Source organism: Uloborus diversus, chromosome 1, assembly GCF_026930045.1.
Source record: "Uloborus diversus isolate 005 chromosome 1, Udiv.v.3.1, whole genome shotgun sequence".
In the NCBI taxonomy this organism is placed as follows: Eukaryota; Metazoa; Arthropoda; class Arachnida; order Araneae; family Uloboridae; genus Uloborus; species Uloborus diversus.
In genome coordinates, this window is record NC_072731.1 from 231,571,520 (window position 1) to 231,597,399 (window position 25,880).

Below are 25,880 nucleotides of genomic sequence, written 5' to 3' on the forward strand. Positions count from 1 at the left end.
GACAGAATCCTTTTAGTGTTCATTATGTTAGGATACTGCAGTGGCATCATCACAGCAATAGCTCTGTCAATGCTGATAATTAAGATATTGAACGAAGAAGAACAAGTGCTTGCGTAGTACAGTCCATTGTGGAATTTGCAGAGAATGTCTCCGAATGGCCAGTAATCGTAGGCTACGGAAACGGCAGAAGGAATGGTGGCAAAAAGTCCCGTCACTGCATCGGTCATCGCTAGGTATATCAGGAGTAGATTGCTGGGCTGGGTCCGCAATGTCTCGTCCCAGGTAGAAATTAGAACCACGGCCAGGTTGCCCAAAGTGCTTGTCATCCCTATCAAAAGAGCGACAGAAGAGCCCAGTATTCTCATGGACAATATTCTTTGATATTCTCCCGATATGGTACTGTTGAAATCGTCAGGTAAACGAGTTAAGTTTTCCATAATGTAATTCCGTCCTCCTGGGGAAGAAGAAAGAAAACGAAAATTCAAATATCGGGCTCACATGTTGAAATTAAAATGTAATTGTACTTTCAGGATACAAGTTTACGATAAAAAGTTTAAATTTTATTCAGAGTGTTTGAATATTAGCTAGGTGATTGTCTTTCTTTCACAGCAAGTAGCATTTCGATGGCAAACAAAAAAATTCGATATCGTACAGCGCTATTCAATTTTAAAAAATACTTTTCCTTCGTGTTTATCGTAAACAGTCATCCGCTATCAAGTGTCACAACTGGATGTGGCATATTTTAGTCCCATCAGAATGTGTTTTAGTATAGCGCTGACTTATCCAGTCCTAACTGTTTATTATTTAATTAGAAGTTAAACCTCCTCCCTCAGGACGTAAGTTAAATTGGGACAAATGCTTACATGGGATAAGAACGTTTCTTGAGCATTATGTGATTACTGACCAAAGGGAAGGACCTCAAGAACTTGTGCCAAACTTGAAATAAGTTAGGTCGATACTTCATTATAATTCCTGCAACTACAGCGTTATAAAGCTAAAACTGCATTGCTATCAATGAGCTTTTGATACTCTAGAAATCGAAAGAAAATCTATTTGTTCGAAAGTAATTTCTTGAACTCTGAGCAACTCCGTTTAATATATCTACACTTGTTATTGGAGCGCACTTTAAATAACAAGTTTCTCAAACAGAAATTTCTTCTTCTACTCCAAATTTTGATTTTTTACCCGCTAAAATTCACGAGGTCTGCTTGAAATTGTGAAAGTAAAACAAAAAAGAAATATATATCTTTACTAATAATAAAGCTGAAAGTCTGTGTGTATTTATTTTTATTGTTTATCTTTTTTTCTAGTATGAAATAAACGAGTTGATATGTGCATCACATGACTTCCTTTTACACCCATTTAATGTTATTTCCACATTATTGGCAATTTTAATGTGATTCAATAGTTAACTCTCTAAATATCACCAACAGAGGCCAAATTGAAACCAGATTTAAAAAAAAAAAAAAAAAAAAAACCGCAAAATTTGTCGCGAAGTGGGCGACAAAACTTAGCGACCAAAAGCCTGGCGATATATCGCCAAGTGACTGCCAAATTATAACACCACTTGAGTTTGCATCGAAATTAACAATGATTTCCCCATAAAAAGGTGCAAAAAAACCCTTTAGAAGCATCCGAATGCAGCCAAAAGGGGAGGTGCACAACTAGACCCCACTTGGAGTCTACGTACCAAATTTCAACTTTCTAAGACATACCGTTCTTAAGTTAGGCGACATACATACGCACATACACACATACGCACATACATACATGCGTACATACAGACGTCACGAGAAAACTCGTTGTAATTTATTCGGGAATCGTCGAAATGGATATTTCGGGCGTCTATCCGTTCTTAGGTATATATGCATGTGTGGTATGGTCGGAAATAAAACTCAACATTTATTCGGGGGTGAGAAAAATGGAAATTAAGGTCGATATTTGAGTGAAAATGTTTCGCGAATACAATACTTCCTTTTTTGTAAAAAGAAGTAAAAAAGATAAGTTATTCCCGATGCGTTGATATTTCCTTCCAACCTTTTGAAAATGATACTCCATACTTTTCAAGTGCAATAATAAGTTTGTTTTAGTGGTTTAGAGGGAAGGACGACTAGGGGGCAGCGTAAGACGAAAGTTGTTTTGGCGTCAGGAAAATATGTTTTGGTGCCACACACGACAAATTATAAGTTTTTGAAACTAGACCATTGGAGAAAATTTCGGTGCGACATGGCTGGTCAACACACGATTTGCAATTAACAACTTAATTGAATTAAAAAATAATCAATTACAGAAAACTTTAAAAAAGAGGGCTAAAATTCAAAAGCGAAAAATAATTTTTTCTGAAATTTCAAATATTGTTTTGAAAAATTCCATGTCACACTTCAAACTAACTTTCTTGTTCAGTTTCGAATGCCTTGAAAGATTTCGTTAGGGGGGAAGGGGGATGTGGACTAACGTTTTACAAAGTAGTTAAGATGACTTATCTTTTTAAAATTGAACAAATTGGAAATTTCTTTCGCAAACTACAATTTATAAGAACAATCTGTTTTACAATAAAACTTGCATAAAAACATCGTTTTTCATGTTTAGCAGTAAATTTAAACATTAAAAAAAGATGAGACATAAATTGTTTTCCTATGAAATTTTTCTTTCTGGTAATAAAAACAAAATTTCATCAAATGAATAAATAAATAAACGAATGAATGAATAAATAAAGAATTAATAAATGAATAAATTATGAAACAGTAAACGAATAATTAGGTAAATTAATTTATTTATCTTTCAGAGAAACAAAATAGTAAATAAATCGGTGAAAAGTGAATAAAACGATCAAGGAATAAGAAAATAAAGGAATGAACAAATGAAGAAATGAACAACAATAGATGAGTGAATTAAGTAGAATGAATATGTAATAAATGATGTAATAAATGAATGAATTGATAAACGACAGAAGCTATTTCATTTTGCTCCACGTAAACATGACAACTTGTATTAAACATTTTAAATCAAACCGTGCCATATTAAATAATTAAATAGTGCAAAGAATATCTTCAGACCTCAATTAACATTTAAAACGCTTATTACCAAAACTTTTTAATTTTAATTAAAAAATGATTTTGATAGAACATAGGACATAACAATCTGAGTGTCAAATTTAGAAAATGACTTGTTATTATAATATGGATTGATCTTTAGAGCTATTTGTTTTTTGATTAGAATCAATGAAATGTTTAAGAGCATAGTTCAAATATTGAATGTAAGTGGAGCAGCAAACTGGAAAAATATTTTACCGATTCACAATTTCACTATACTAACGACTTTGCTACTGCAGCTACATACAGATAGGCAAAATTCTGGTTTTTTACAAATCGACGATTTTAAGAACTAACCAAAAGAGAAATTGTTAAATCTTTCGAATCGAAATTAAATCTTATATTATTAAAAACTGAGGGTATGTATCTATGTATGTATCTCCAAGTTACTTCTTCCGAACGGCAGTGACCAGATCATCGAGCCGGGTATCGATGGATTTGGCTATTTAGCATAATCCTCCGATAATAATTAGAGGAGATATCAATTAAAAACTAATATATATATATTAATTATGACACTTAGATTTCAACATAACATCCCTATTTTTCGAAGACTTTCCTCCATTCAAATTATTATTCAGTGCTTCATCTCAACTTTCCGTAACAATGCTTTTATTGAATTTTATAGCGTGAAGAAAATCATTGAGACGAAAGATCTGTTGCCATTTTTTTTTCAAGTATGAATAAGTAAAACTCTGGTTTTGGTTTTAAAGGCTTTTCCTCTAATTGAGGGCTTTAAAAATCTTTACTTTTTGGTCATTTTCCCGCAATCTGCCGCAAAGTTCACTGATTTTGTTTTTTGTTCATGCTTGATTGTTGAACACGTGTCCCTTGACGTAACTTTTATTTTCGAGGTAGAGGGTGCAAAGCCTGGCGACGCAATTATTTTCAAAATATTCACTGGTTTATGTTTTTTCCGTTAGTTTACATTATGTTTTACGTCATACATTAAAAATATGTTGTTTATAAGAAAATCCGAAAATTGGGAGATCTACATTTCTACAAGACCATAAATTATGCTTCGCTCGAAAAATATTATTTCATTCGGTATTTTAAAAGCAAAAATGTTATTAAAAAAAACACACGCTAGATCAATAGTTATATTTGTAATACAGATCCTCCCATCCCCTCTTGTTCTGAAAAAAAAAAAAAAAAAACCCTAGTCGCAAAGGGAATTTTTTAGTCACCCAGACGTTCTGGAGCATGGGATTTGTCGGACCATGTATAACAATATGTTATAACTGTTTTTACAAACGTAAAATAATTAATTACTGAAGTTTTAGGAGCATTTTCTTTAAAAATAAAAGATATAACAGTTGAAAGAACAATATCAATCCGATAAAAAAAAAACGCGTTGAATTTTTTTACACCCTGCTTGAGTTTTTACTCTATTTACACCTACTCTTGTTAAAAAAGGAAATGCTTATTGATAATCTCTTTATATTTGGAATCATCAGACTTTTAGAGTAAATTTCAAACTTTTTTTTTTGTTTCATGCATTTAATTAGCATTTACTCACCCCTTGAAATACAATAGTTCTTCGTGTGTCTGATATCTGTGCCGATACATTCGCAACTAAGAGAAAAGTATTGGAAGAAAAGTTTACTCCAAAAACAGGGGTAACAATTTCACTACTTTGAACTATTTTGTTTGAAATGAGTCGCAAAAGCAAAGAATTTCTTTGATCGGTTTTGAAACGAGCATTGAGAGCTAAACTGAATAATTTATAGTTCGTAATAGCTTTTCCCCATGATGATCTTTAAGTTAAAATAGTTATTTTGTTTCTCTTCTGCTTGAATTTCATATCCAGCAATCTACTAAAACGGCAAAGAAAAGGTAAACTTGCGTGGAAAGCCAAGAATCGAATTGGATGAACAAAATTATACTGCAATGTGTTCACCGATAGCAACTATAATATTAATGGATATTAGCAAATAATAAAACTTTTTATTGGGTCACAAATCGCTTTTTTTTTCTTTTCAAAAGTTTGAAGTTAAGGATATTTGAAATGAATTGATGTACTACTATATTCCAATCTCTGATAAGAAATAAGTTTCTATATACAATCCAATCTCGCCTTCTTTTTTTATTAGCTTAAACTAATAAAAATTCCCATCCTTTCATGTTGTTGTACACAAAATTTCGTCAATTTCTGAGCAAATGCTTCGCTGCTAGATAACTTTAATGTAAAGTTGTTTAATTATGGACACCTTGTATAAGAACTTTGAAAATAAATACAAAAGCACCTTCCCTTTTCCGTTACTTCAAGGGTTTGCTTCAAAAATGACATGCAAAGCATTAGAGAAAACTAGCAAATTTTATTTTAAACTTATATCATGAATATCACTAAAAAATAATTAAATTATGTTTGTTTTAGTTTTTGGCCTCAGTAGAAAAAAAAATGACTTTGGAATGTTTGCGTCGTTTTGATAATTATTTGCTCCTCTCTTCGAATTAACATTTTCATTTAAAGCACGTACAAAGCTGAGCTTATCACCCACTAAAGAATAATTCTTTTATCAATAGGAAACATTTCCCATAAACTAATTATTAAACCCCTTACTTCTTAACGCACTTTAAAGAGCTAAAAAACAGTCAGTGTTGATGCCAGATACACGAAATTGATATTAGATTTAAAAACGAGCTGATGTGTACATCACATGACTTCCTTTTACTCCAATTTAATGTCATTTCCCCATTATTGGCATTTTAAATGTGATTCAATAGTTTACTCTCTAAACATCACCAACAGTAGGCAAATTGAAACCAGATTTAAAAAAAATTAATAAATAAAAATCGCCAAATTTGTCGCCAAGTTAGCGACAAAACTTGGCGTCCAAAGTGCTGGTGATAGATCGCCAAATGTCTACCAAATTATAACACCACTTGAGTTTACATCGAAATTAACAATGATTTCCCCTCAAAAAGGGGGGTTTATAAAGGAGGAAAGACTCCTTTAGAAACACCCGAACGCAACCAAAAGGGGAGGTGCACAACTAGACCCCACTAGGAGTCTACGTACCGAATTTCGACTTTCTAGGACATACCGTTCTTGAGTTATGAGACATACATACGTACATGCGCACAAACGCACGTCCGCATATACGCACATACATACAGACGTCACGAGAAAACTCGTTGTAATTAACTCAATTAACTCGGGAATCGTCGTAATGGATATTTCGGGGATCTATACGTCCTTAAGCACTATCCACGTGTGGTCGAGTCGCAAAAAAAAAAAAAAAAAAAAAAAAAACAACATTCATTCGGGGGTGAGTAAAATGGAAATTAAGGTCGATTTTTGGGTGAAAATGTTTTCGCGAATGCAATACTTCCTTTTTTTTTAAAAGGAAATAAAAATCAATGGGAGCATTCTTTACATTTTTAAACACTGAAACGATTGAAGCGCATCACCGAGCAGCTATCTTTCTCAAAACATTTACGCAGGTTTGAAATAATTTGCATTTAATTCTGAAAACTTAAATTCGTAATGACCATGAGGAATTTTGAATGACTTTTACAGCTTATCGTAAAACATATCGCTTCATACGACTACATATGATCTTGAAACGCATTTTGCCATTACCTTTGTAACTGAGACATAAGATTAGAAGATATTTGTCGCAATTTGAAGGACTTACGAGTCGATGGAATGCCGAAGTGTTTCTGCCTTAACGTAAGCGCAACTTTGTATCCATTTTGTATTCAATTAAGAAATCTTTTGTTTCTGCTGAAGAGTTCTTATACATTTTCATTTGAATACTAATTTTATTACGTCAGCTCATTGCATGTTTGTGCACTTAAAAGAACCTGTAAAATGATGGCATAAACTGATTTTGTTTTCTATGAAAGAAGAATGTTATTGTCGCCTTTTTGGGATTCCACTTTCTGGAGAAAATAAAAGAAAAAAAATTAAAAAAATTAATTTGAATTCTTAAATTTTGAATTCAAATTATGTTTTTCGCAATCACGAGTTGCGACAGGACCCTACTCATTGGTTATTACTCTACTCACTTGTTTCTAGACACGGCTCTTGTCCCTCCAATTCTACCTTCCTGTTGAACGGAGACGTGTGTATTAGTTGTGTATGTGTAGGCTTTTGTGTGTGTGTAAATCTGTGTGTACGCACGTTGGCGTGTGTGTATGTGTGTGAGTGCGTATGTGTATGAGCGTGCGTGTGTGTAGGACATGGACGCCACCGACCAGGAGCGGCTACCGGAGGACGGAGCCGCGCCTGCAGGTGGCGGTGGTGGTTGAAAAAGGCACGGAACATCAAAGACGGTCAAATGAGAACAATAAGCAATCGTGATTGCTCAAAAAAAGACCTGTTAACCGCTTCCCCCAATAAACTCTAATTTGAATTCCGAAAATTTAAATTCAAATTATGTTTTTCACAATCACGAGTTGCAACAAGACCCTACTCATTTGAGTTATTGTTTCTAGAAATGGCTCCCCCCAAGCATATACCTCCTCCCGGGTCGTTACGTGTGTATAGTTAAGTGTGTGTATGTGTGTGTGTAGGCTTAGGTGTGTGCACGTAGGCGTGTGTGTATGTGTGTAAAGGCGCACGCGTGTGTGAGTGTGTATGTCTATGAGTATGTGTGTGTAGACATGGACGCCACCGCCCAGCAGAAGTGGATTCTGGGGCGATGGGGGACAGTGCTCAGAACCAGAGGAGCCGCGCCGGTGGGCGGTGGTGCTGCAGAGGCCCCTGGTCCAAGCTGGAAAAGGAATCACAACATCAAGTCCAGTCAAGTGAGAACAATAAATAATCGTGATTGCTCAAGGAAAAAAAAAGGAAAATTAATTTGAATTTTGACATCTTGAATTCAAATTATATTTTTCGCAATCACGAGTGTGTGTATGTAGGCGTGTGTGTTTGTGTGTGAGGGATATGTGTGTTTGTGTGTAGGGGTATGTGTATGTGTGTGTAGGCATGTGTGTTTGTGCCTGTGTGCTGGCATAAGTGTGTGGGTAGTTGTGTGTATGAATGTGTGTGCGGGGCGGGTATGTGTATGTGTGTACAGGCATATGTGTTTGTCTGTGTGCAGGCATGAATGTGTGGGTAGTTGTGTGTATGTGTGTGTGTATGTTTTTTGTGTGTATATGTGTAGGTGTCTATATGTATGCGTGCGTGTGTATGTGTGTGTACGTGTTTGTGTGTGTGTGTGTGTGTGTGTGTGTGTGTGTGTGTGTGTGTGTGTAGGCGTTTGTATGTAGGCGTGTGTATGTAGGCGTGTGTATGTATGCGCGTGTGTGTAGGACATGGATGCAACCTGGAGACGGCTTGCGCTGTAGGAGCAGCATCGTGAGGAGCCGGTCGACGGTGATGGTGCGGAGGGTGGCGGTGGGAAAATAAAATGATAGCACGTCAAAAACAGTCAAATGATAGCAATAAACAATCGTGATTGCTCAAAAAAAAAACAAAACAAAACTGCCCGCCACTTTCGTTTTGCAAGAAAACGCACACTGTAAAAAACATCCAGGAACGTAAATGGAAAATAGTAATTAAATAGTGTATCTAATTTCTGCCAGTTACATATGTGGAATAAACAGGCGTCAATAACCTTTCTAAAAATTAATCTTGAAATTTTCCGAAGATATGATTAAGTATCTATTGACAAATTTTTGTTTTAAATAACTTATAATATTTATGACATTAAATATGATTTACCCTTAAAAGTAAATTATACTTTAGAAAGAGAAAGACATAAAAAGTGCACTATGTTTTAAAATGTTTTCTTTAACGAAAAATAAAAAAAGTTGAATAATTGGTGAGTTTAAAAAAATGTAGCACTAGCATTTTGATATTATAATGTTTTGTCGGACTCTCAAGCATGAAAATTACCTCAAAAACTTTGCGGAAACAAATTATAACTGGATGGCTCAGTTGCCAAATCGATTAAAAATTTTGCCTTTTTGAAAAAATATTCATTTCTGCTTTAATAGTGCTTAATCAATGCTTAGAATGTGAATTTCTATTAAACTTTTGGTTCAGTACATTTCTGATCCTGCGATGGCAGAAAATATAACACGAGGTCCCATTCACTCCTATTGGATAACACTATCTTCTTCATCACTTTTCTCGACTTCTTGTTAATGAATTTGGCAAGTGAAGCATCCAACTAATAAACAAGTATTTTGCAAGTTTTTAATTTTGGATCTTAGATTGTACTTAAAATTTGTCTTACGGAATTTTAAACAACCATAAGATGGAAATAATTGATGACTTTTTTTATTTGAAAAAATGAAAAAAAATCTTTCAACCCCTAAATCGACAAATTTTTCCAATTTATTCTACTAATGCTCTTTGTGTTAAAAGCTTTATGCAGCGCAATAGGAAGATTTCCGTTACTTTGAATTTGGTACATTAAAAACGGGTTTGTCTGAGGAAATTATATTTTTCTTTTAATTCCATTTATTTTGTGAATTTAAAAATTATTCAATAAATATGTCTTGATAAAGTTATTCCTTCATACCCGCATACTGAAGGAGTATTTTCGTAAAATATTTTTCGAAAACATCATACAAAGGCATTTAGCCCTTTTGAAAAATGATATTTTGGCTTATATGTTCAAATACAGGTTTTAAATTGTTTCCAGGAACAAAAATGAATTATCCGCCTCAACGGATGTCAACAACTGTCAACAACTCTACTCTGCTACCTCTGTTGCCCATTTCGCTCGCAAGACAAAAGCATTCCCCGAAAGTGGCAACAACAATCAGAACCGAATATGACTACGTTTTTGGTAAGTATTTTCCATAATTTACTTTTTAACGAGGAGGAATTTTTTCGGGCTCCTTTTATGTCAACCTTTTTAATTTTAATTAGACATTCGCATTATTTCTAGTTGGAGCAGGATCTGCAAGATCTGTCGTTGCCAATCGGTTATCAGAAGTATCTTGCGTAAATATCCTCTTGCTGGAGGCGGGCCCACCACGGCACGGACAGCTTTACTTACAAATATTGATTGGAATTACGTAACAACTTCTCAAAAGAACACAAGAAGAGTCATCATTATGGAGGGGTAAGAGCACTTTAATCAAACTAAAAGATATTCAGGAAATAAATATCAATAATATAATATAAATATATAAAATCAGATAAATTCAGGAAATCATTGCGCAGGTTAAAACAACCATTCCTTGAATTAGGTTTCAGGTGTTGTGTGAAGAATATAACCTCATTGGATATTGGTAGATTGGTTTTGAGGAACCATTTATTTTGAAGTATCTTCGTCAGTGTTTCGCACCTAAATCAAAGCAAAAATATTTTATGAAATGCAATATTATTGAGGATATTGCTGCATAGATCAGAAAGAAATACTATTAATAAGTTAAACGTAATGTGCATTTATTTTTTAGCAAACGATATACCCAAGAGGAAAAACTTTAGGAGACTCGAGCGTTTTAAATGCCATGATTTATATTCGTGGCAATCGGCACCTCTATGACGACTTGGCTGCACATGAAGCAACCGGTTGGAGTTATAAAGACGTCTTGCACTATTTTAAGAAAATGGAAAACAATCGAAATGCAGATGTAGCATCAAGTGGTAAGTTGGTAATGCATGCTAAGGTTTCTTATACGAAGGCTCTTGGCATAGTATCCAATCTGGTTTTCTAACTGTTTTCATGAGGTATAGAGCAGTTTCACAAAAATGACTCGATGTAAAAGTAAAACAAAGTGTTCACGCTAAAAATAAAAGCTAAGAAAAAAATAAAATTAATCAAAACAGTTAATTTTAGTTTAAGTTTCCTTTTTTTTAAAAAAAAGGAAATCATTGGTTTAACTCAATTCAAGCCCCGGGCTAAAGAACAAATTATATTGCTAAAGACCACGAATATGAAAGCGACTTTTCAAACGTACACAACTGCAGTTTTGCAATGCTCAGGAGCCCCTTAGCATTTACAGCTCTGCAAGTTAGAACAAGTTATTTTGAAACCCGGTGCTTTTTGTTCCAAAGGGAACTCGTAATGCGTTTTTAATCTGTTTCTTGCTAATTGACGATTTAAATCTTTGCGAATGAAATAAGATTGCGAAGTAATCATCTTCGGGGGTTGGTGATTGTCAACGAGGAGGGGTCGGAGCTCCCTAGTATTTTACAAAAAAATATTGTATTTTAATTTTTGGCAATACATTTCTCTTTAAATGGTTTCAGGTTAAATTTTGAGGACTTCTTGCTTATCTTATATTTCAATTCAGCATAATTAACAAATTAACTACTTTATTAATAAAATAAATTAAAATATAAACAATAATAATACATATAAATCAAAAAGTAATTAATTAATTAAACCATGGCAAAAACGCATAATGAGTTACAGTGGCTTAGCGCTTCGCGCTTCCACACCACAGAACCGAGTTAGATTCCCGGGTCGGACACGTTCGATTCAGCCTTTAATTCCTTCAGTGGATCGATATAATGAGTACTAAGCAAGTTTGGGAACTAAACCCTAGCGATTTTACGTTCTACTGACCACCTAAGCAAAACATCTGCCGTGCACCCCATACATCTCGGTGAAGAAAACTGAGATGGGTGCTGTAGACCTTGGCCCCCATGGGCTGTTGTACTGAGTTTAAGTTTTGTAAAAACTCATAATGCCCCTAAAAAATGTCTTTCATTAAAAAAAAATAAGAGAAACTAAAACAAAGGAATTAAATAATTACTATACAAAATTAAATATTTTAAAGTAAAGTAATGATTCGAAGGAAATGCTTGCATGCCATTTTAATAACTGTTGAGAACAAGCTCAATTCCAGAAAAACATTTTTTAAAAAGACAAAGATGCCTCATTCCAGTATTTTCTTTTCAATTGAAACTTATACATGTTTCACATTATGCATAAAAAATCTTAACGTAAATCATTGCGGGGGAATTTGAACGCTGCATTAAATCTTGACCTAACTAATGGCTTTGCTTCGAACAAATATGATTGGAAAGATGTTTTTATGTATTATTTTTAGGATATTTTAAAGGGCCACTCCACGGAAAACGGGCATTTTGTATTTCATTAAAAATAATATTTTAAAATATTAATAATGAACATTTTTTTGCTGCTTTATAAATTACAAACCTATGTGAGATTTCTTAAGCAAAAAATTTCGTCATTGCCGTTGAAAATTATTACTTTTTATTGAAATATCTGAACCGTCACGTGCGGCACAAAGGGTTGACTTTTTCGCGGTATGGCCCTAAATAATATTTAAAAAAAAAAAAAAAAATCAAGAACATGCTCAATTCATTCGCACAATTTGTTCATACATTTGCACATTATTCCGGAACAGTAAACTTGAACTTTTAATTATGATATATTTGAATATAATGAACCATTATGTACAGTACACAATGGTTTCTTATATTCTAATACATAGTTACGTTCTACATCATACGCATGGAGAAAGCATCTATTCCTGCTTCTATTTACTCTCTAATAGAAACATGATTTAATTATGTAAAAACAGCAATAAAGTAAACTTTTTCAAACACATTTACTCTAAAAGTGTTGGATGCAACAAACAAAATTTTGCCTTTAAATTCATCTGAAATGATAGGCAAAGATCTAAAATTGAGGTATTAAAATTTTGTGTTTTAAACCCTTCTGACTGCACCAATCTTGAAAAATCTTGCTTGAATGTGTTGATATGCTCAAGTTCCGAAACCAAGCATTCAAAAAATATAGCTCCCAAGCTTGCTATTTTTTTTTATTTATTTTTTTTTCAAGCTAATGACTGACTACTATTGCGAAGAAAAACAAGGACATTAGATTCAATAATTTCTACTCATCAAGAATTAAAATCCTAAAAACTCACAAAGGGCCAATTTTTTTTCTTCAAGGAAATTATATAAATAAAGATGTTAGTACGATATCTGCCTTCATTTTTGATTTTGGGATTTAAAAATAAACTCTAGCCCGGAAATATCACGGATGCGAGAAATAGAATACGAAAGGATAATCGGTATTTTGACGAGAGCGGGCAAGAAGGGGTTAAAAAACACGCGTAGTAAAATGTACTCAGCTCGGACAAGATTATAAGATTTTAAATCTGTGAAAAATTTATCGCAAGAAGAAAACAATTTAACTCTATTTTGAATTCGTAATTTATGTTTTTCGACGGGTTTTCGACAGTTGAGATTCTCAAAAAATTCTGACGTGATGGAAAAATTAATGGCAGCTTTTGACCCTCCTTTTTACATAGGAAGCAAAAATTTAGACAAGAAAAGAAAGAACAATGCATCTGATAGCTAAATCTAGTTAATTGTAGTTTTTAGTTCAAAAATTACGTTCATACGAGATTAAGTAGATATAATTACAGGCAATAATTGAAACAGAGAAATAAAGGGGTGTAAGTTATAAAACTAAAAATTTCAAGATAACTACTGCAAAGGTTAGGAGAACCTCTTCTCTATTATGGGACCATTGAAGATACTAGTAACTCTGGTAGGTACTGCTATGCAGCGAAATTTAATAAACAATTTCAATGACAGCCTACCTATGATCTTAACTTTAAACTAGGGATGTGTCGTTCATGAACGTACGGGTCAAAAGGAACGAATCTTTAGAATGAAGGGATCCGTTCGTTCACCTTAAATGTGAACGACCGTTCTTTTGAACGGTGAGCAGTTTGGAACATTATGGATGCACTTGTGATAAAATCGCTTTTTTTTTGAATTACACTAATCTTCAAATTTTTAACTAACAATTAATCTCAAATTTCCTTTTTCTCAGTGCAGTACAATATGCTCATTTCGAACCTTTTTACTTTCTGCTACTATATTCATTACTTTCCTTGATGATGATGTCGTGTCTATGATAATGTGCATTTATATGGCTCCGAAGCTGTCGTAGACAGCCTTTGCAACTTCAACAGCCTTATCTGTATAGAGTAGATTCACTGGATCTACTAAGCCGATGTTCAAAAATTTGGCCTGGATTGCTGGACAGCTGAAGATGTGTTGACGAGACAGTGGGATGTCATCTGGGCAATGAGGACAAAAGTTCCTTAACGGTTGCAATTTTCCTTAACGGTTGCAATGAACTTTTCTAATTTCTAGTGATCATTTTGTCTTCCATAACATTATCCAGTAGAACTACCAATATATTTGTTGTTACTTTTTTCGTTCTATTGGTAATACTATATGTATGTATACAGAGCTGTAGCTAGAAAAAACATTTGAAGGAACGCACCTCTTTTTTGTTTGGGTAGATGTCATGGTTAACAGATGTTTGTTTTGTTGTTAAAAAAGGTCAGTTTTGACAATTTACGCCAGTTCTTATTTAAAAAGCAAACGTTTTCTGATTAGAATATTTTTGTTAAGTTTATGTATATTTAACGTACATAGTTTTAATAAACATTTCTTTTTCCTCGTGTTTAATGCGTTATAACCTGTTTCATTTTTTTCGGTAATTCTTTCTTTTATTTATTTTGTGATTTTCCTTTTTTAAAGTGTAACCCCAAGTACACGTTCAAAATTATATTTTGTTTTATTTTCACCCGTGACCATACTGCACTTGGCGATATGATATTTCAATTTAAAACTAGTGCAGTATTTCACGCAAGTTAAATTTTGCAAATTTCATTTAGCAGTTTATTTATTTTTATACAGTAAAATTTAATACCTTAATTTTGTATCTTGCTGAAATAGAACCTGCGATTTTCGGAATGGAAAACATATCTTACCATCCAGCAACTGAGAAATATCTTTCAAAATGAACTATAATTGCTTTGTACATCTAAACCTGAATTAAGTTTTTTAAAATCATTTTTCATAGGCATAGTTTCTTACTTTTAGATGATTTTAATTGTTTTTCCTTCAAAGAATATTACTGATCTAATGAAACATTTTGAATGTACGTGAGTATATCGTGCAGAGCCTGGGACTTTCTTTACGACCTGAAACTTTTATTAAATGAACGAAGTCGTTCAAATAAACGAGTTAAATGAACGGATCAAAAGAAAGAACGATCCTTTGATGAACGGAACATTAAAAGAACGACATTGCCTACCTCTACTTTAAACGCAATTTACTCAAAATTTTTAAAAGCTCACTTACATCCCTTTGCTTCTCACTGCCTCAATGGGGTTGTTTCCTTCAGTCAAAAGTACTACTTTTAGTCGCTGAAATTGATAGAATAAGCAAAAAAAAAAAAATAAATAAATAAATAAATAAAAAAATATAAAAAAAAAATAAAAAATAAAAATAAAATAAAATAAATAAATAAAGCAATACAAACTTTTATTTTTCCAAGAGTTATTTTTTAAATGTCGGATTTTGGAAATAAAGCGTGGTCTTTATGACGTCACAAGTAATGTGCTGTTAGGTGCTACTTCATTGCTACGCTAAATGTTTACGCTTTGCTATCAACCGCGTTGCCAGGTTATGATGATTTGCGCTGTGCGCTAATGGTATCAGTGAATGGCGTTTCATCATTTGTGATCATGTGCAGCAGCGTAAAAAATGAACATCAATCTGCACACAGATTAAATTAATTGTTAAAAAATATTAAACTCTGTCAAATTATTTAAAAAATGGTTAAATTCTGTGTTTCTAAGCATGCTTTTTCAGAAAAAACACTTTTAAGTTTTTGGAAACAACCCCATTGATTAAAAAAATCGGTTATCCAACGTTTTGAAGCACAAAAAATGCAAATTACTGCAGACACGTGTTTCGGTGTTACAAGGAACACTTTTTTCAATCCAAAGAAGTGTGAGTTTCTGGATGAAAAGTCATCCAGAAAAGCAACACGGTGAAACAGCCCATTTATTCATTGCAGCTCCTGCACACAGATCATCTTTTAATCTAGCTGCTTGTCTCGCTTGGATAGTTCGCAAAATTTACAATGCCGACCTTAACATTTAGTCATAAACTAACACTCATAAATTAGTTCCGGTGGTTTGTTTTTATTAGAATTGAAATCAATGATACGATACCACAGAATGTTAATTATTTGTATGAGCTTGTGTAAATTCTCATAACCTCTTTGAGAAAATATCCTTGTCGAAAATAAATTCACGTATTGTGTTTTCTGCTCAATTTTTAGAGCTTAAGAAAATTAAAAGACATAATGTTTGCATCACGGTGATCAAAGAACATTTATAATCTTGGAACTAATCGCTTCATTTGACTGAGTTTGATCTTGAAAAGATTTCGCTATTAACTTCATTACTGAGGCATAAACTGCTAAAAAAGGGAAGAACCTTTCATTCTGAGTTCGATTTGGAAAATGTTTGCAATTGACTAGAGGTACAAAATATTGCTGTCTTACGGTAAGTGAATTTTCCAACTTCTTCAGGTGCTTGATAATTTCAGTTTTTTCTTGTTTCAAATTTGTTTCCATTCAGTATAACTTAGGACTTCTTCTCGTTTTCAATAACTTTTGCTTTAACTTTTTGTCACTTTTCAAAATTTCTCCTTAAAAGTAAAGAAATTTTCTGAAAAACAAGAACGTGGAAATTGTAAATTAAAGAATGCTGACAGTTTTACGGTTATTATTTTTTAAATTTTTAGCACAAATAATAAAGATGAAATATTTTTCTGATTGGAACTATAACTTATGACGCATTAAATCCACTTTTTATTCTGTAAACCAAATTTTGATGAACTATTGTTTTTTTTGCATTACAATTTTTACAATTTAGATTGCATAAAATCTGTAACTAAAAGCCGGACTAGCATTAGTCCAAAATTTCCGATTTTTTTTGTTTATAAGTGCGTTGTATGTAAAATCCTATTCCCCATAGAGACATGTGAACGAAACTCTATAAATAATAAATAAAAAAAAAAAAACTCCTGTAATTTTTACGATTTATATATAAAAAAAAGCTCCGGTACTATCATTTTCATACGTCAGACAAACGTTTTCTATCTCTCTTGTAAAGTAGCGACTGTGACTTACGTTGCTTTGGCTCTGAGGAAAGGAAATGTTCCTTTCTAGGAAACTAGAACAACAGGAAACGTAAATTTTGAGAAACTTATTTACTTAAGAAAATAAATGATAAAATCTACGTTTCGTCTAATCAAGTCATTTTAAACTTATGCGATTAATTCTGTCAATAAATTCACAAAAGATTTGAGATTGGGTTGTTTCCTTCAGTCAAAAGTACTACTTTTAGTCATTGAAATTGAAAGAATTAAAAAAAAAAAAAAAACATGAACCCAGAAAATTCTTTCATTTTTCCCAACAGTTATTTTTTAATTAATTTTTTAAAATGTCCGATTTTGCAAACAAGGCATGGTCTTGATGGCGAAATGATGCTTTTTGGCGCATCTTTGTACCACGTTTCCACGTTATGATAATCAAGAAGCGAATTAAAATTGCGCTCTACGCTTGTTATCAACCATTTCGTTGCCAATACACGTGAGTAAAGATGCGAATTAAATATTTTGCTCAGTAAATGGCAACACAGAATGGCATTTCATCATTTGTGATGTCATCGGCAAGAAATGTAAACAATGAAAGCGCACCGATTTAAGTAATTTTTTAAAAATACTAAACTTAAACAAATTACTTAGAAAATGGTTAGATCCTAAGTTTTTAAGCATGTTCTTTCAGAAAAAAAATATTTTTAAAATTTTGGAAACGGCCCCATTCCTATTTTACTGATTTAATTGGCAACTTTATAAGTAATGATTTGTTCTTCCTTTTCATTTTTATAAAAAAAAAAAAAAAAAAAATCTAATTTTCTAGTGCTTAATTAAGATTTATCCTTTCACTCCTTTTCTAATTCAATTCTAAGTGTAACTAAAGGAAAACTATTTATTTAGAAAAAAATGACTTTAAAATGGAAATCAATGTTTCGAAATTTGGAAATAGCAACGGTGTCTATTATACATACTTAAATATTATAAAAATGCTATACTTGGGATAAAAAAAATAATAACGCTTGAAATTAAAAAAAAAAAATATTGGTCACAAAGTCAAAAAAAAAAAAAAAAAAAAAAAAAAAAAAAAAAGTCGAACTCGAACAGCAAATCTTGAAAGTTTTAATTAAAAAAAAAAATAAAGCGCATACTTTAATATTACACTCATAAATTAATATAAGTTTTATGCAATAAATCAATAAATAAGCAAAATAGCAAAATAATAACCACTGTGACATTTGGGATTACTATGTCAAATCAAATTAAATAGTTTTCAGAAAAGAAAAAGTACAGTTGAACTCTCTTAATACGATCACGTTTAATACGAAATCACGGCTAAAATGATCATTTTGTTCGTCAAGTTTCGTTTGCTATCTAATTACATTAAAAATTTCTCGTATAATACGTACGTTAAATTTAAAATTTTGGCTAAGTCGAACAAAAATTTCTGACCTCTTTACTTAAAATGTTCGTGCTACTGTAATTTTCTTTTTCGGAAATTGTTCGTCATTTTGTTAAGTAGTAGAAGTCTCATTGTGTGAAGAGAAGAAAATATTAAAAATTTTACATAGAAAATAAAGCCCATTCATTCGTTTATCTGTGAACATTTCAATTCACTTGGAGATGAAACTGTTCATCTTCCATCGTGGATTACAACCTATTCCGCGATTGTCGATTATCATTTTCCTTTTCAATATTCTCCAAAAACATTCATTTATAAGAAATATGTGATTTTTTTCTGAATGTGCTAATAGTAAGATTACAATGTATGTAATTGTAGGGATGTTTTTGAAATATAGGTAAGTATTTCTTCGTTTTTTCTCAGTGTCACTCATTCACGGTTGTTACGAATAACGGTTAATACGAACAAATTCGTAGATTTTTGACATTTTGTATTAACCGAGCTCAACTGTATAAGACTCAATGGACTTTAAAAAAATGTTAGTAGTTAAAATACGTAAGTGTATGTAGAGAATTTTCAAAAACAATCAGTTTTCACGAGAGATATTTTGATTCTTCTCAGTGCTCTAAATGGTTTCTTTTATTGTTTGTTTTTTTACGTCTTTGATTAACATCGATTTAAGCGTAGTCGCATATATCGCTGAAAGTTATGTAAATAAATTAGAATCAAGAAAAGAATGGTTGCTTTTGCATTTAAATTACAATCTGAGTACCATTTTGTTGTATAAAAACTTGAAAGTATAAATATTTTTTCTATTTCAAGAATGAATTTTCCGAAAGACAAAATTTAAATTTAAGCTTAAGTTTTGTATCATTACTTATTATTAGTTAAAAATAAAGTTTCATACTTTGAATTGTTTATATAAGTGGCGACAAAGTATCTTCTTTTGGTTGTAGTATTTCACCAGTACTTAATATTTTATTGACAATAATCAAAATAGCAATAACAATAACAACAGCAGCAATTATAATGACAAAACAATAAATGAATAAATAAATAAATAAAAGAACAGTTGAATAAATAAACAAATAAATGAACAAACAAAAAATGGAATAAATGAATATAAATGCATGAATACAATAAATAAATGAATAAAATAAATAAATGAATAAAATAAATAAATGAATAAATAAAAAGTAACAAAATTAAAAACTTAATGCATTTTACAACTTGAAAATTGAAATCACGCGAATCGAACATGTAATTATAAATTAATTACAATAAAATTAAAATAAAAAAATTACCAAGACCTATGCGAGTCACTTTTTTCTGATATTTTTTTTCCGGCATGTCTTTAGAACACTGAACACTGGCACTCTGAATCCGTTTCCGTTATTCAACTCATTGAATATGGAGAAGTTGGGTATTGAAATATATTAAGGACCTCCTCTCTATCTCTTTGACCTCTTAAAAGCTTTATTCTGCTTAGTGCATAAAATATTTCGCTTTCAGTTCTTATCTTATATGAGATCAAGACTTGCTTCATAAACCATATTTCTGTATAGCTTCATACACTCAGATTCTTCAAAAACGGATTTTCATTTTTTTTTTTTTTTTTTTGCAAAAACATTGCAAAAACAATGTTTGTCTTTTTAAAAAGTTATTAATTGACTTTTAGGTACAAAAATGAATTATTCGCCGCAACGGGTGTACTCCACACCTGTCAGCAACTCCACTCTGCTACCTCTGTTGCTCCTTTCGCTCGCAAGACAAAAGCATTCCCCAAAAGTGGCAACAAAAATCAGAACCGAATATGACTATGTCATTGGTAAGTAATTTTTATTACATCGTGGGCTGAGTCTGCATCTGGGTAATTGCAAATTTGAAGGAAGGAGGGGGGACCTTTCGAATTTCCAAAATTAATTTGAATTCTGAAATTTGGAATTCAAATTGTGTTTTTCGCAATCACGAGTTACAACCCTCCGCCCCCAGGACCGTACTTATTGTACTTGGTAAGTAATACGTTACTTATTACTACCCTACTTGCTTGTTTCTAGAAACGGCTCCTGTCCCTCCTCTTGGGCGGTTACGTGTGTATAGTTGTGTATGTGTAGGCTTGTGTGTGTGCGTAGACCTGTGTGTAAGTACGCTGGCGTGTATGTATGTGTGTAAAGGTGCGTGTGTGGATGTGTGTGAGTGTGTATGTGTGTGTCTAGGACATAGACGCTGCCGACCAGGAGCAGCGGCTACCGGTTGAAAAAGGAACCGGATATCAAGGACGGTCAAGTGAAAGCAATTAGCAATCATGATTGCTCAAAAATATTTTATTTTTGTTGAAAATATTTGCTCGAAAGAACACGTAAACATTTCTGATTGAATGAAAACTAGAAATTGAGGCGCAATAACATTAAACTTAAATCTTTACATTATCCAAAAATCGAAAAAAAAAAAATCTTTCATGATTCGTCAAAGCAGTATGAAAATAACTAATTGTAGTTAAGGGAAAGTGGGGTAAGATGACGATACTGAGCTTTTTTTTTTTCTCGCTTTAGGATGTGAATTGAATTTTGAAATTTATACCCATGACTTTTTTAAACTGTTACATTTAATAAAAAACATGGAACTTTTGTTATCTCCTTTTCAAATATCAAAAATACGTCATTAATCGTTTTTCGTCACCTTACGCCACCTATTGGGTAAGATGATGACCAACTAAAATTGAACACTACGAAAAAAATTATGCTTTAAAAATATGTACAAACATATTAAATTGGTAGACCAGTATATTCTTCTGTCCCAACCCCTAAACAACATGTTCAGAGCCTGTTGATTGCCTATCTCCCTCATCAAATGTATTCCTCAGTTGGAAAGAGGGATGGATGGTTCTGTTGAAATAATTCTTAATGATTAATTTTCAGTGATCCATTTGACTAATCAAGTCCCTAAAATATCTATATTGTTGCTACCCGTCAAAGAAAATCATGACTCACTATTAAAATGGTTTTTCTAAATATAATGTTTCACTGCTTTTGTCAAAAACAGGATTAATTCACATTTGAGGTAGTGAGAAGCAAAGGGATGCAAGTGGCAAAATTAATAATTTGGAGATAACCAGTACACATGGTAGGTGAACCCCTTCTTTGTCTTGGGGCAAAAACTTGTACTAGTAGCCCTGGTAGGTGCTGCTGTACAGCCTGATTTAGAAAAAAATTTCAATGATAACCTACGCAGGATCTGATCTTTAAACGCGTTTTACTCGAAACTTAAAATAGTCCACTTGCATTCCTTTGCTTCTCACTGCCTCATTTGGTCTTGTTCAAAAAATTACTTGTGACACTAGCTTTTGTACCTATGAGATTTATTTGGGATAAATTTGGTAGAGATCTGACGTGAAACTCAGATAAGGGAGAAGAGAACGTGCACGCATACATGCACATACATTTCCTACACATACATTCCCTTTCCCTCTTTATTTCGATTGATAGTAAGATAAACTGATGCAGTATAATATTTTTGGAGACATAAAATATGTTGAAGCTTTAAAAAATAAGTATATAATGAAAGGCAAGCAAAGTTGCTTACATTAAAAATGCAAAACAAAGACAACATGATATAATACAACGTAATATTATTGAAAAATATATCTATCTTCATTTTTTCTAGAACTAAATTTTAATACTTCATTGTTCCCTTTTGATTGAAAGGGTTTGCTTTATCGGTAATTAAATATCACATTTATAATATTTTTTTGTGCGAAGAGATGTTTTTTTTTTACATCTTTCCAGACAAATGCTTGACTAAACATATCGCTTATACTACTATATAAAATGCTACCAATAATTCGAGGGAATCGTTCATGTTTTATATCTCCTATTAGATCTGATGATTATAGTATGTTTTAAAACAACTTGTGTCATTGTATTTTCTACTGTATTCAGATAATCATCTTCTCTTTAGTTGGAGGTGGAGCAGCTGGATCCGTCGTTGCCAATCGGCTATCAGAAGTATCCTGTGTAAATGTCCTTTTGCTTGAGGCGGGTCCGTCACCTCCCATACTCTCTGAAGTACCAGCATTCACACAAGACACTTCATTCACGAAATATGATTGGAATTACGTCACAACTCCTCAGAAAAACACTGGACGAGGGCTCATTGGAAGGGTAAGAGTCATTCATTGAGCTAAAAGATGAATTATTTTCTGATATTAATATATATTTTAGAAAAACGTGCATCATAAAGCCCCCGACATTCTTCTGAATTTCGAAGTCTTGAATACAAATTACATTTTTCGCTATTACGAATTGCGATAGGACCTTACTCTTTCAACACCACAGTAGACACAGACTGCTTCTAGTGTGGTTTTTTGACTTGCTGGGTCTCTTGTTTCTACGTAATTAAAATGGAAAAGAAAATTGGAATTCGTCATATTATGATTGGTGTGTTTCTAGATTAGGTAATACGAAGCATATCGGTAAAACACGAAATGGTTAATAAGATGCGCTAAAAAAGATATTGTTATTATAGCAAATTTGCTCCCGTACACTTATCATAAAGATTATACTTACAGCGTATGCCGTAACGTTATTTTTATTCATATCAATCCGAAATGATGGGAATTACTAATGTATATAGAGGAAATTGTGCTACTTAAATTTATTTATATAGTTGTTTTTCCCGAAAAAAACGCGATTTTACACCTAAAAACCCGTTTTTGAATGTACAATCTGTTGAAGTTAAGCCTTGAATAAACGCAGACAATTTGTAAACATGACGACGAAAATTAGTCTCTCTAAATAGGTATCAAAAACAACGAGCTAGACTTATTCTCGGCGTCATGGAAATCTTCTAAATCAAAGGAACACGAATGACGGTCAAGTGAGGATAAGTAACAATTCGTCGTTACAAAATAAGTAAAAAGTTTAAAGCGAAATTCTTATGTACTCAAGCTACCGTTGTCACTATTAAGTTAAAGCGAATTGATTGACTGCTTTGTGTCAACAATACAAAGACAAAAATCACTTTTTCTCGTAAGGTGCTCTTACTGAAAATTGTTGCGTAATAAAGTCACACTGAAGTGTACCATTGCCTTCTGAATGTGTGCACAAAATTTCTTTTTGTCAGCACAGCATATATAATTCTAATATCATGCACTTCTGATAAACACATCCTTTAGTATGAAAACCTAGAACAGCTCGTATTCTCTTAAATAAACGACAGGTTCTCTTAAACACGAGCTTTTCTCATTGTAAATCGAAAAATAATTCTTTAATTATACTATAAATATTACTCTTTTCTTTAAATAAAAAAGCTAAATATAGTAAGGTAAACACACCAGTAGTGGCCAGTGTTTCAGCAGTGACCACTTCGAGGTTTATGTTTGACAAAATAGGAATCCCTGTTTCCCAACGGGGTCAAACGTGAGGGAGGTAATATCCTGGACGTTTGATGCACTTTTGAATACATTGGTAGACCTGGAATACTATTTTTGTTAAATATAAACCTTGAAGTTGGCTTTACTTAAGCACTGGTCACTACTGGTGTTTCACCTTAAATGTGAATACTTTTAAAAACTATACTTCTAACCTACTCATCAATTTATTGTCGGAGCTTAAATTAATTGATAAAATTACCATCATAGATGAAATACTAAAAATTGCAGAATATTCGTAAGTTCATATGCATACGTTTATATTTTGTGTGCAAATATTCATTTTTTAGCATTTGAATAAAATATTAAATAATTTTCCAGTTGTTTTATATATTGCTAAAGTCAATTAGAGTCATATTCGTCATATAAATCACTCTAACTTAAAATCAATCATTTTCGTCGTATATATCATTCTAACTTGAGCTTGTCTGTCTTTAAATTCACAAATTTTCCTGCATTTTTTAAAGTATCACTTACAATCAACAGTAATACATTTATTAATAAAATTGACTGAATTTCATAGTGTTTGCTCCAAAGAGAGGGGGGGGGGGGGTTTAGCTTATTGCAAGTACTTGTTCTTCCTTTTCAGTACAGGAAATTCCAGAATAAATATAAATCTGGACTTCAATAAATAAATAAATAAAGAGAATTCTTACTTTTTATGAAAGAAGACTTTTTATTTCATCATTATGTAAACTGCATAAATTATGCTCTCCGCCAACATGAGACGAGAAAGAAACCACATTCACAATTCCATCACAATATTTTGCTGTTGCCATTACAAAAATACAATGGTAAGCGCAGATGATAAACAACAAAAAATAAAAAAATAATAATAAAAATTATACATGGAAGACGATAATAAAAAGTAAAATTGAATTCAAAACACAGCATACGATAAATTAACAAAAAGCCGCATCCAGTATACTATTTACTTGGTTTCGGATACTGCACGAAAAATATAACCTCATTGGATATGGGTAGATTAGTTTTGAGAAACCATTTATTTTGAAGTCTCTTCGTCAACATTTCACACTAAAATTAACGCAAAACTACTTTATGAAATGCATTATTATTGCGGATATTACTGCGCAAATCAGAAAAAAAAAATTCAAAGTGGAACTTAATGTGAATTTATTTATTAGCAATTGATATACCCAAGAGGAAAAACTTTGGGAGGCACTACCATTTCGAGTGGAATGATTTACAGTCGTGGTAATCCGCACAACTATGACGACTGGGCAGCAGAAGGAGCCAAAGGTTGGAGCTATAAAGACGTATTGCCCTACTTTAAGAAGTTTGAAGACAATCGGAATGCAGATGTGGTATCAAATGGTAATATTCTAACATAGCTCAAAGCTTTAACCTTTCTTTGCTTTATTTTTGAAAAAACAAAATTTTTAAATGCATGTATTAAGGGCAGAACACCTTAATATTGAACCTACTGACTTTAATAAACTTGCTCACTTTCTATAAAAACCAGTTGTGACATACTGATATAAACAAACTGAATACATGTGGTTGCTCTGTAATTTAAGGATACCATGCTGTTGGAGGCCCAGTCACAGTCCAGCGACCGCGGTATCGAGGAGAAATTAAAATTCCCCTCATTAAATCGGCAATAGAAATGGGATATGATTTCACAGATCCAAATGGCAAAATGCAAACAGGTAAATATGATGTACATTATTTTTTTATGAAGAGCTTTTTTTCCTTGTCGGCAAGGTGTATGTGATTGTTTACTGCTTTTTAGGCTTCAATGATCATCAGGCGTTCATACGGGATGGTCAGAGGTGCAGCACTGCAAAAGCGTATCTTGTTCCAGCTGAAAATAGAACAAATTTAGACATCCTTACAAGAGCTATGGTTCGAAAGGTGAGTCAAAGTCGTATCATGATTATGAATGCTTTAAAAGTATTTCCATTCAATTTTGAGATAAAAATAAAATTTAAAATTTACCACAATACTTGGTTCAAGTTAAAGCAATTTGAACGAAAGAGATGCTTTGAAAATGTTGATTGGTCTGGCTTAGTTCTTACATCTTAGTACTATGTACCGTAATCGAAGCAAACATACCAATACTACATTTTGATA

At 32.5% G+C, this 25,880-nt stretch overlaps 1 protein-coding gene across 1 annotated transcript in view; it reads left to right on the forward strand.

Annotated features, from left to right (window-relative positions):
* The window catches only part of LOC129219245 (glucose dehydrogenase [FAD, quinone]-like), an 83,986-nt gene that overhangs the window by 48,596 nt on the left and 9,510 nt on the right, over nucleotides 1–25,880 (forward strand). The window contains exons 3-10 of the mRNA XM_054853574.1: nucleotides 9,695–9,841; nucleotides 9,944–9,999; nucleotides 10,458–10,647; nucleotides 20,037–20,186; nucleotides 22,316–22,518; nucleotides 24,932–25,121; nucleotides 25,325–25,456; nucleotides 25,540–25,661. Coding sequence (XP_054709549.1) covers nucleotides 9,695–9,841; nucleotides 9,944–9,999; nucleotides 10,458–10,647; nucleotides 20,037–20,186; nucleotides 22,316–22,518; nucleotides 24,932–25,121; nucleotides 25,325–25,456; nucleotides 25,540–25,661 — 1,190 coding nt within the window. The remainder of the gene's footprint in view (nucleotides 1–9,694; nucleotides 9,842–9,943; nucleotides 10,000–10,457; nucleotides 10,648–20,036; nucleotides 20,187–22,315; nucleotides 22,519–24,931; nucleotides 25,122–25,324; nucleotides 25,457–25,539; nucleotides 25,662–25,880) is intronic.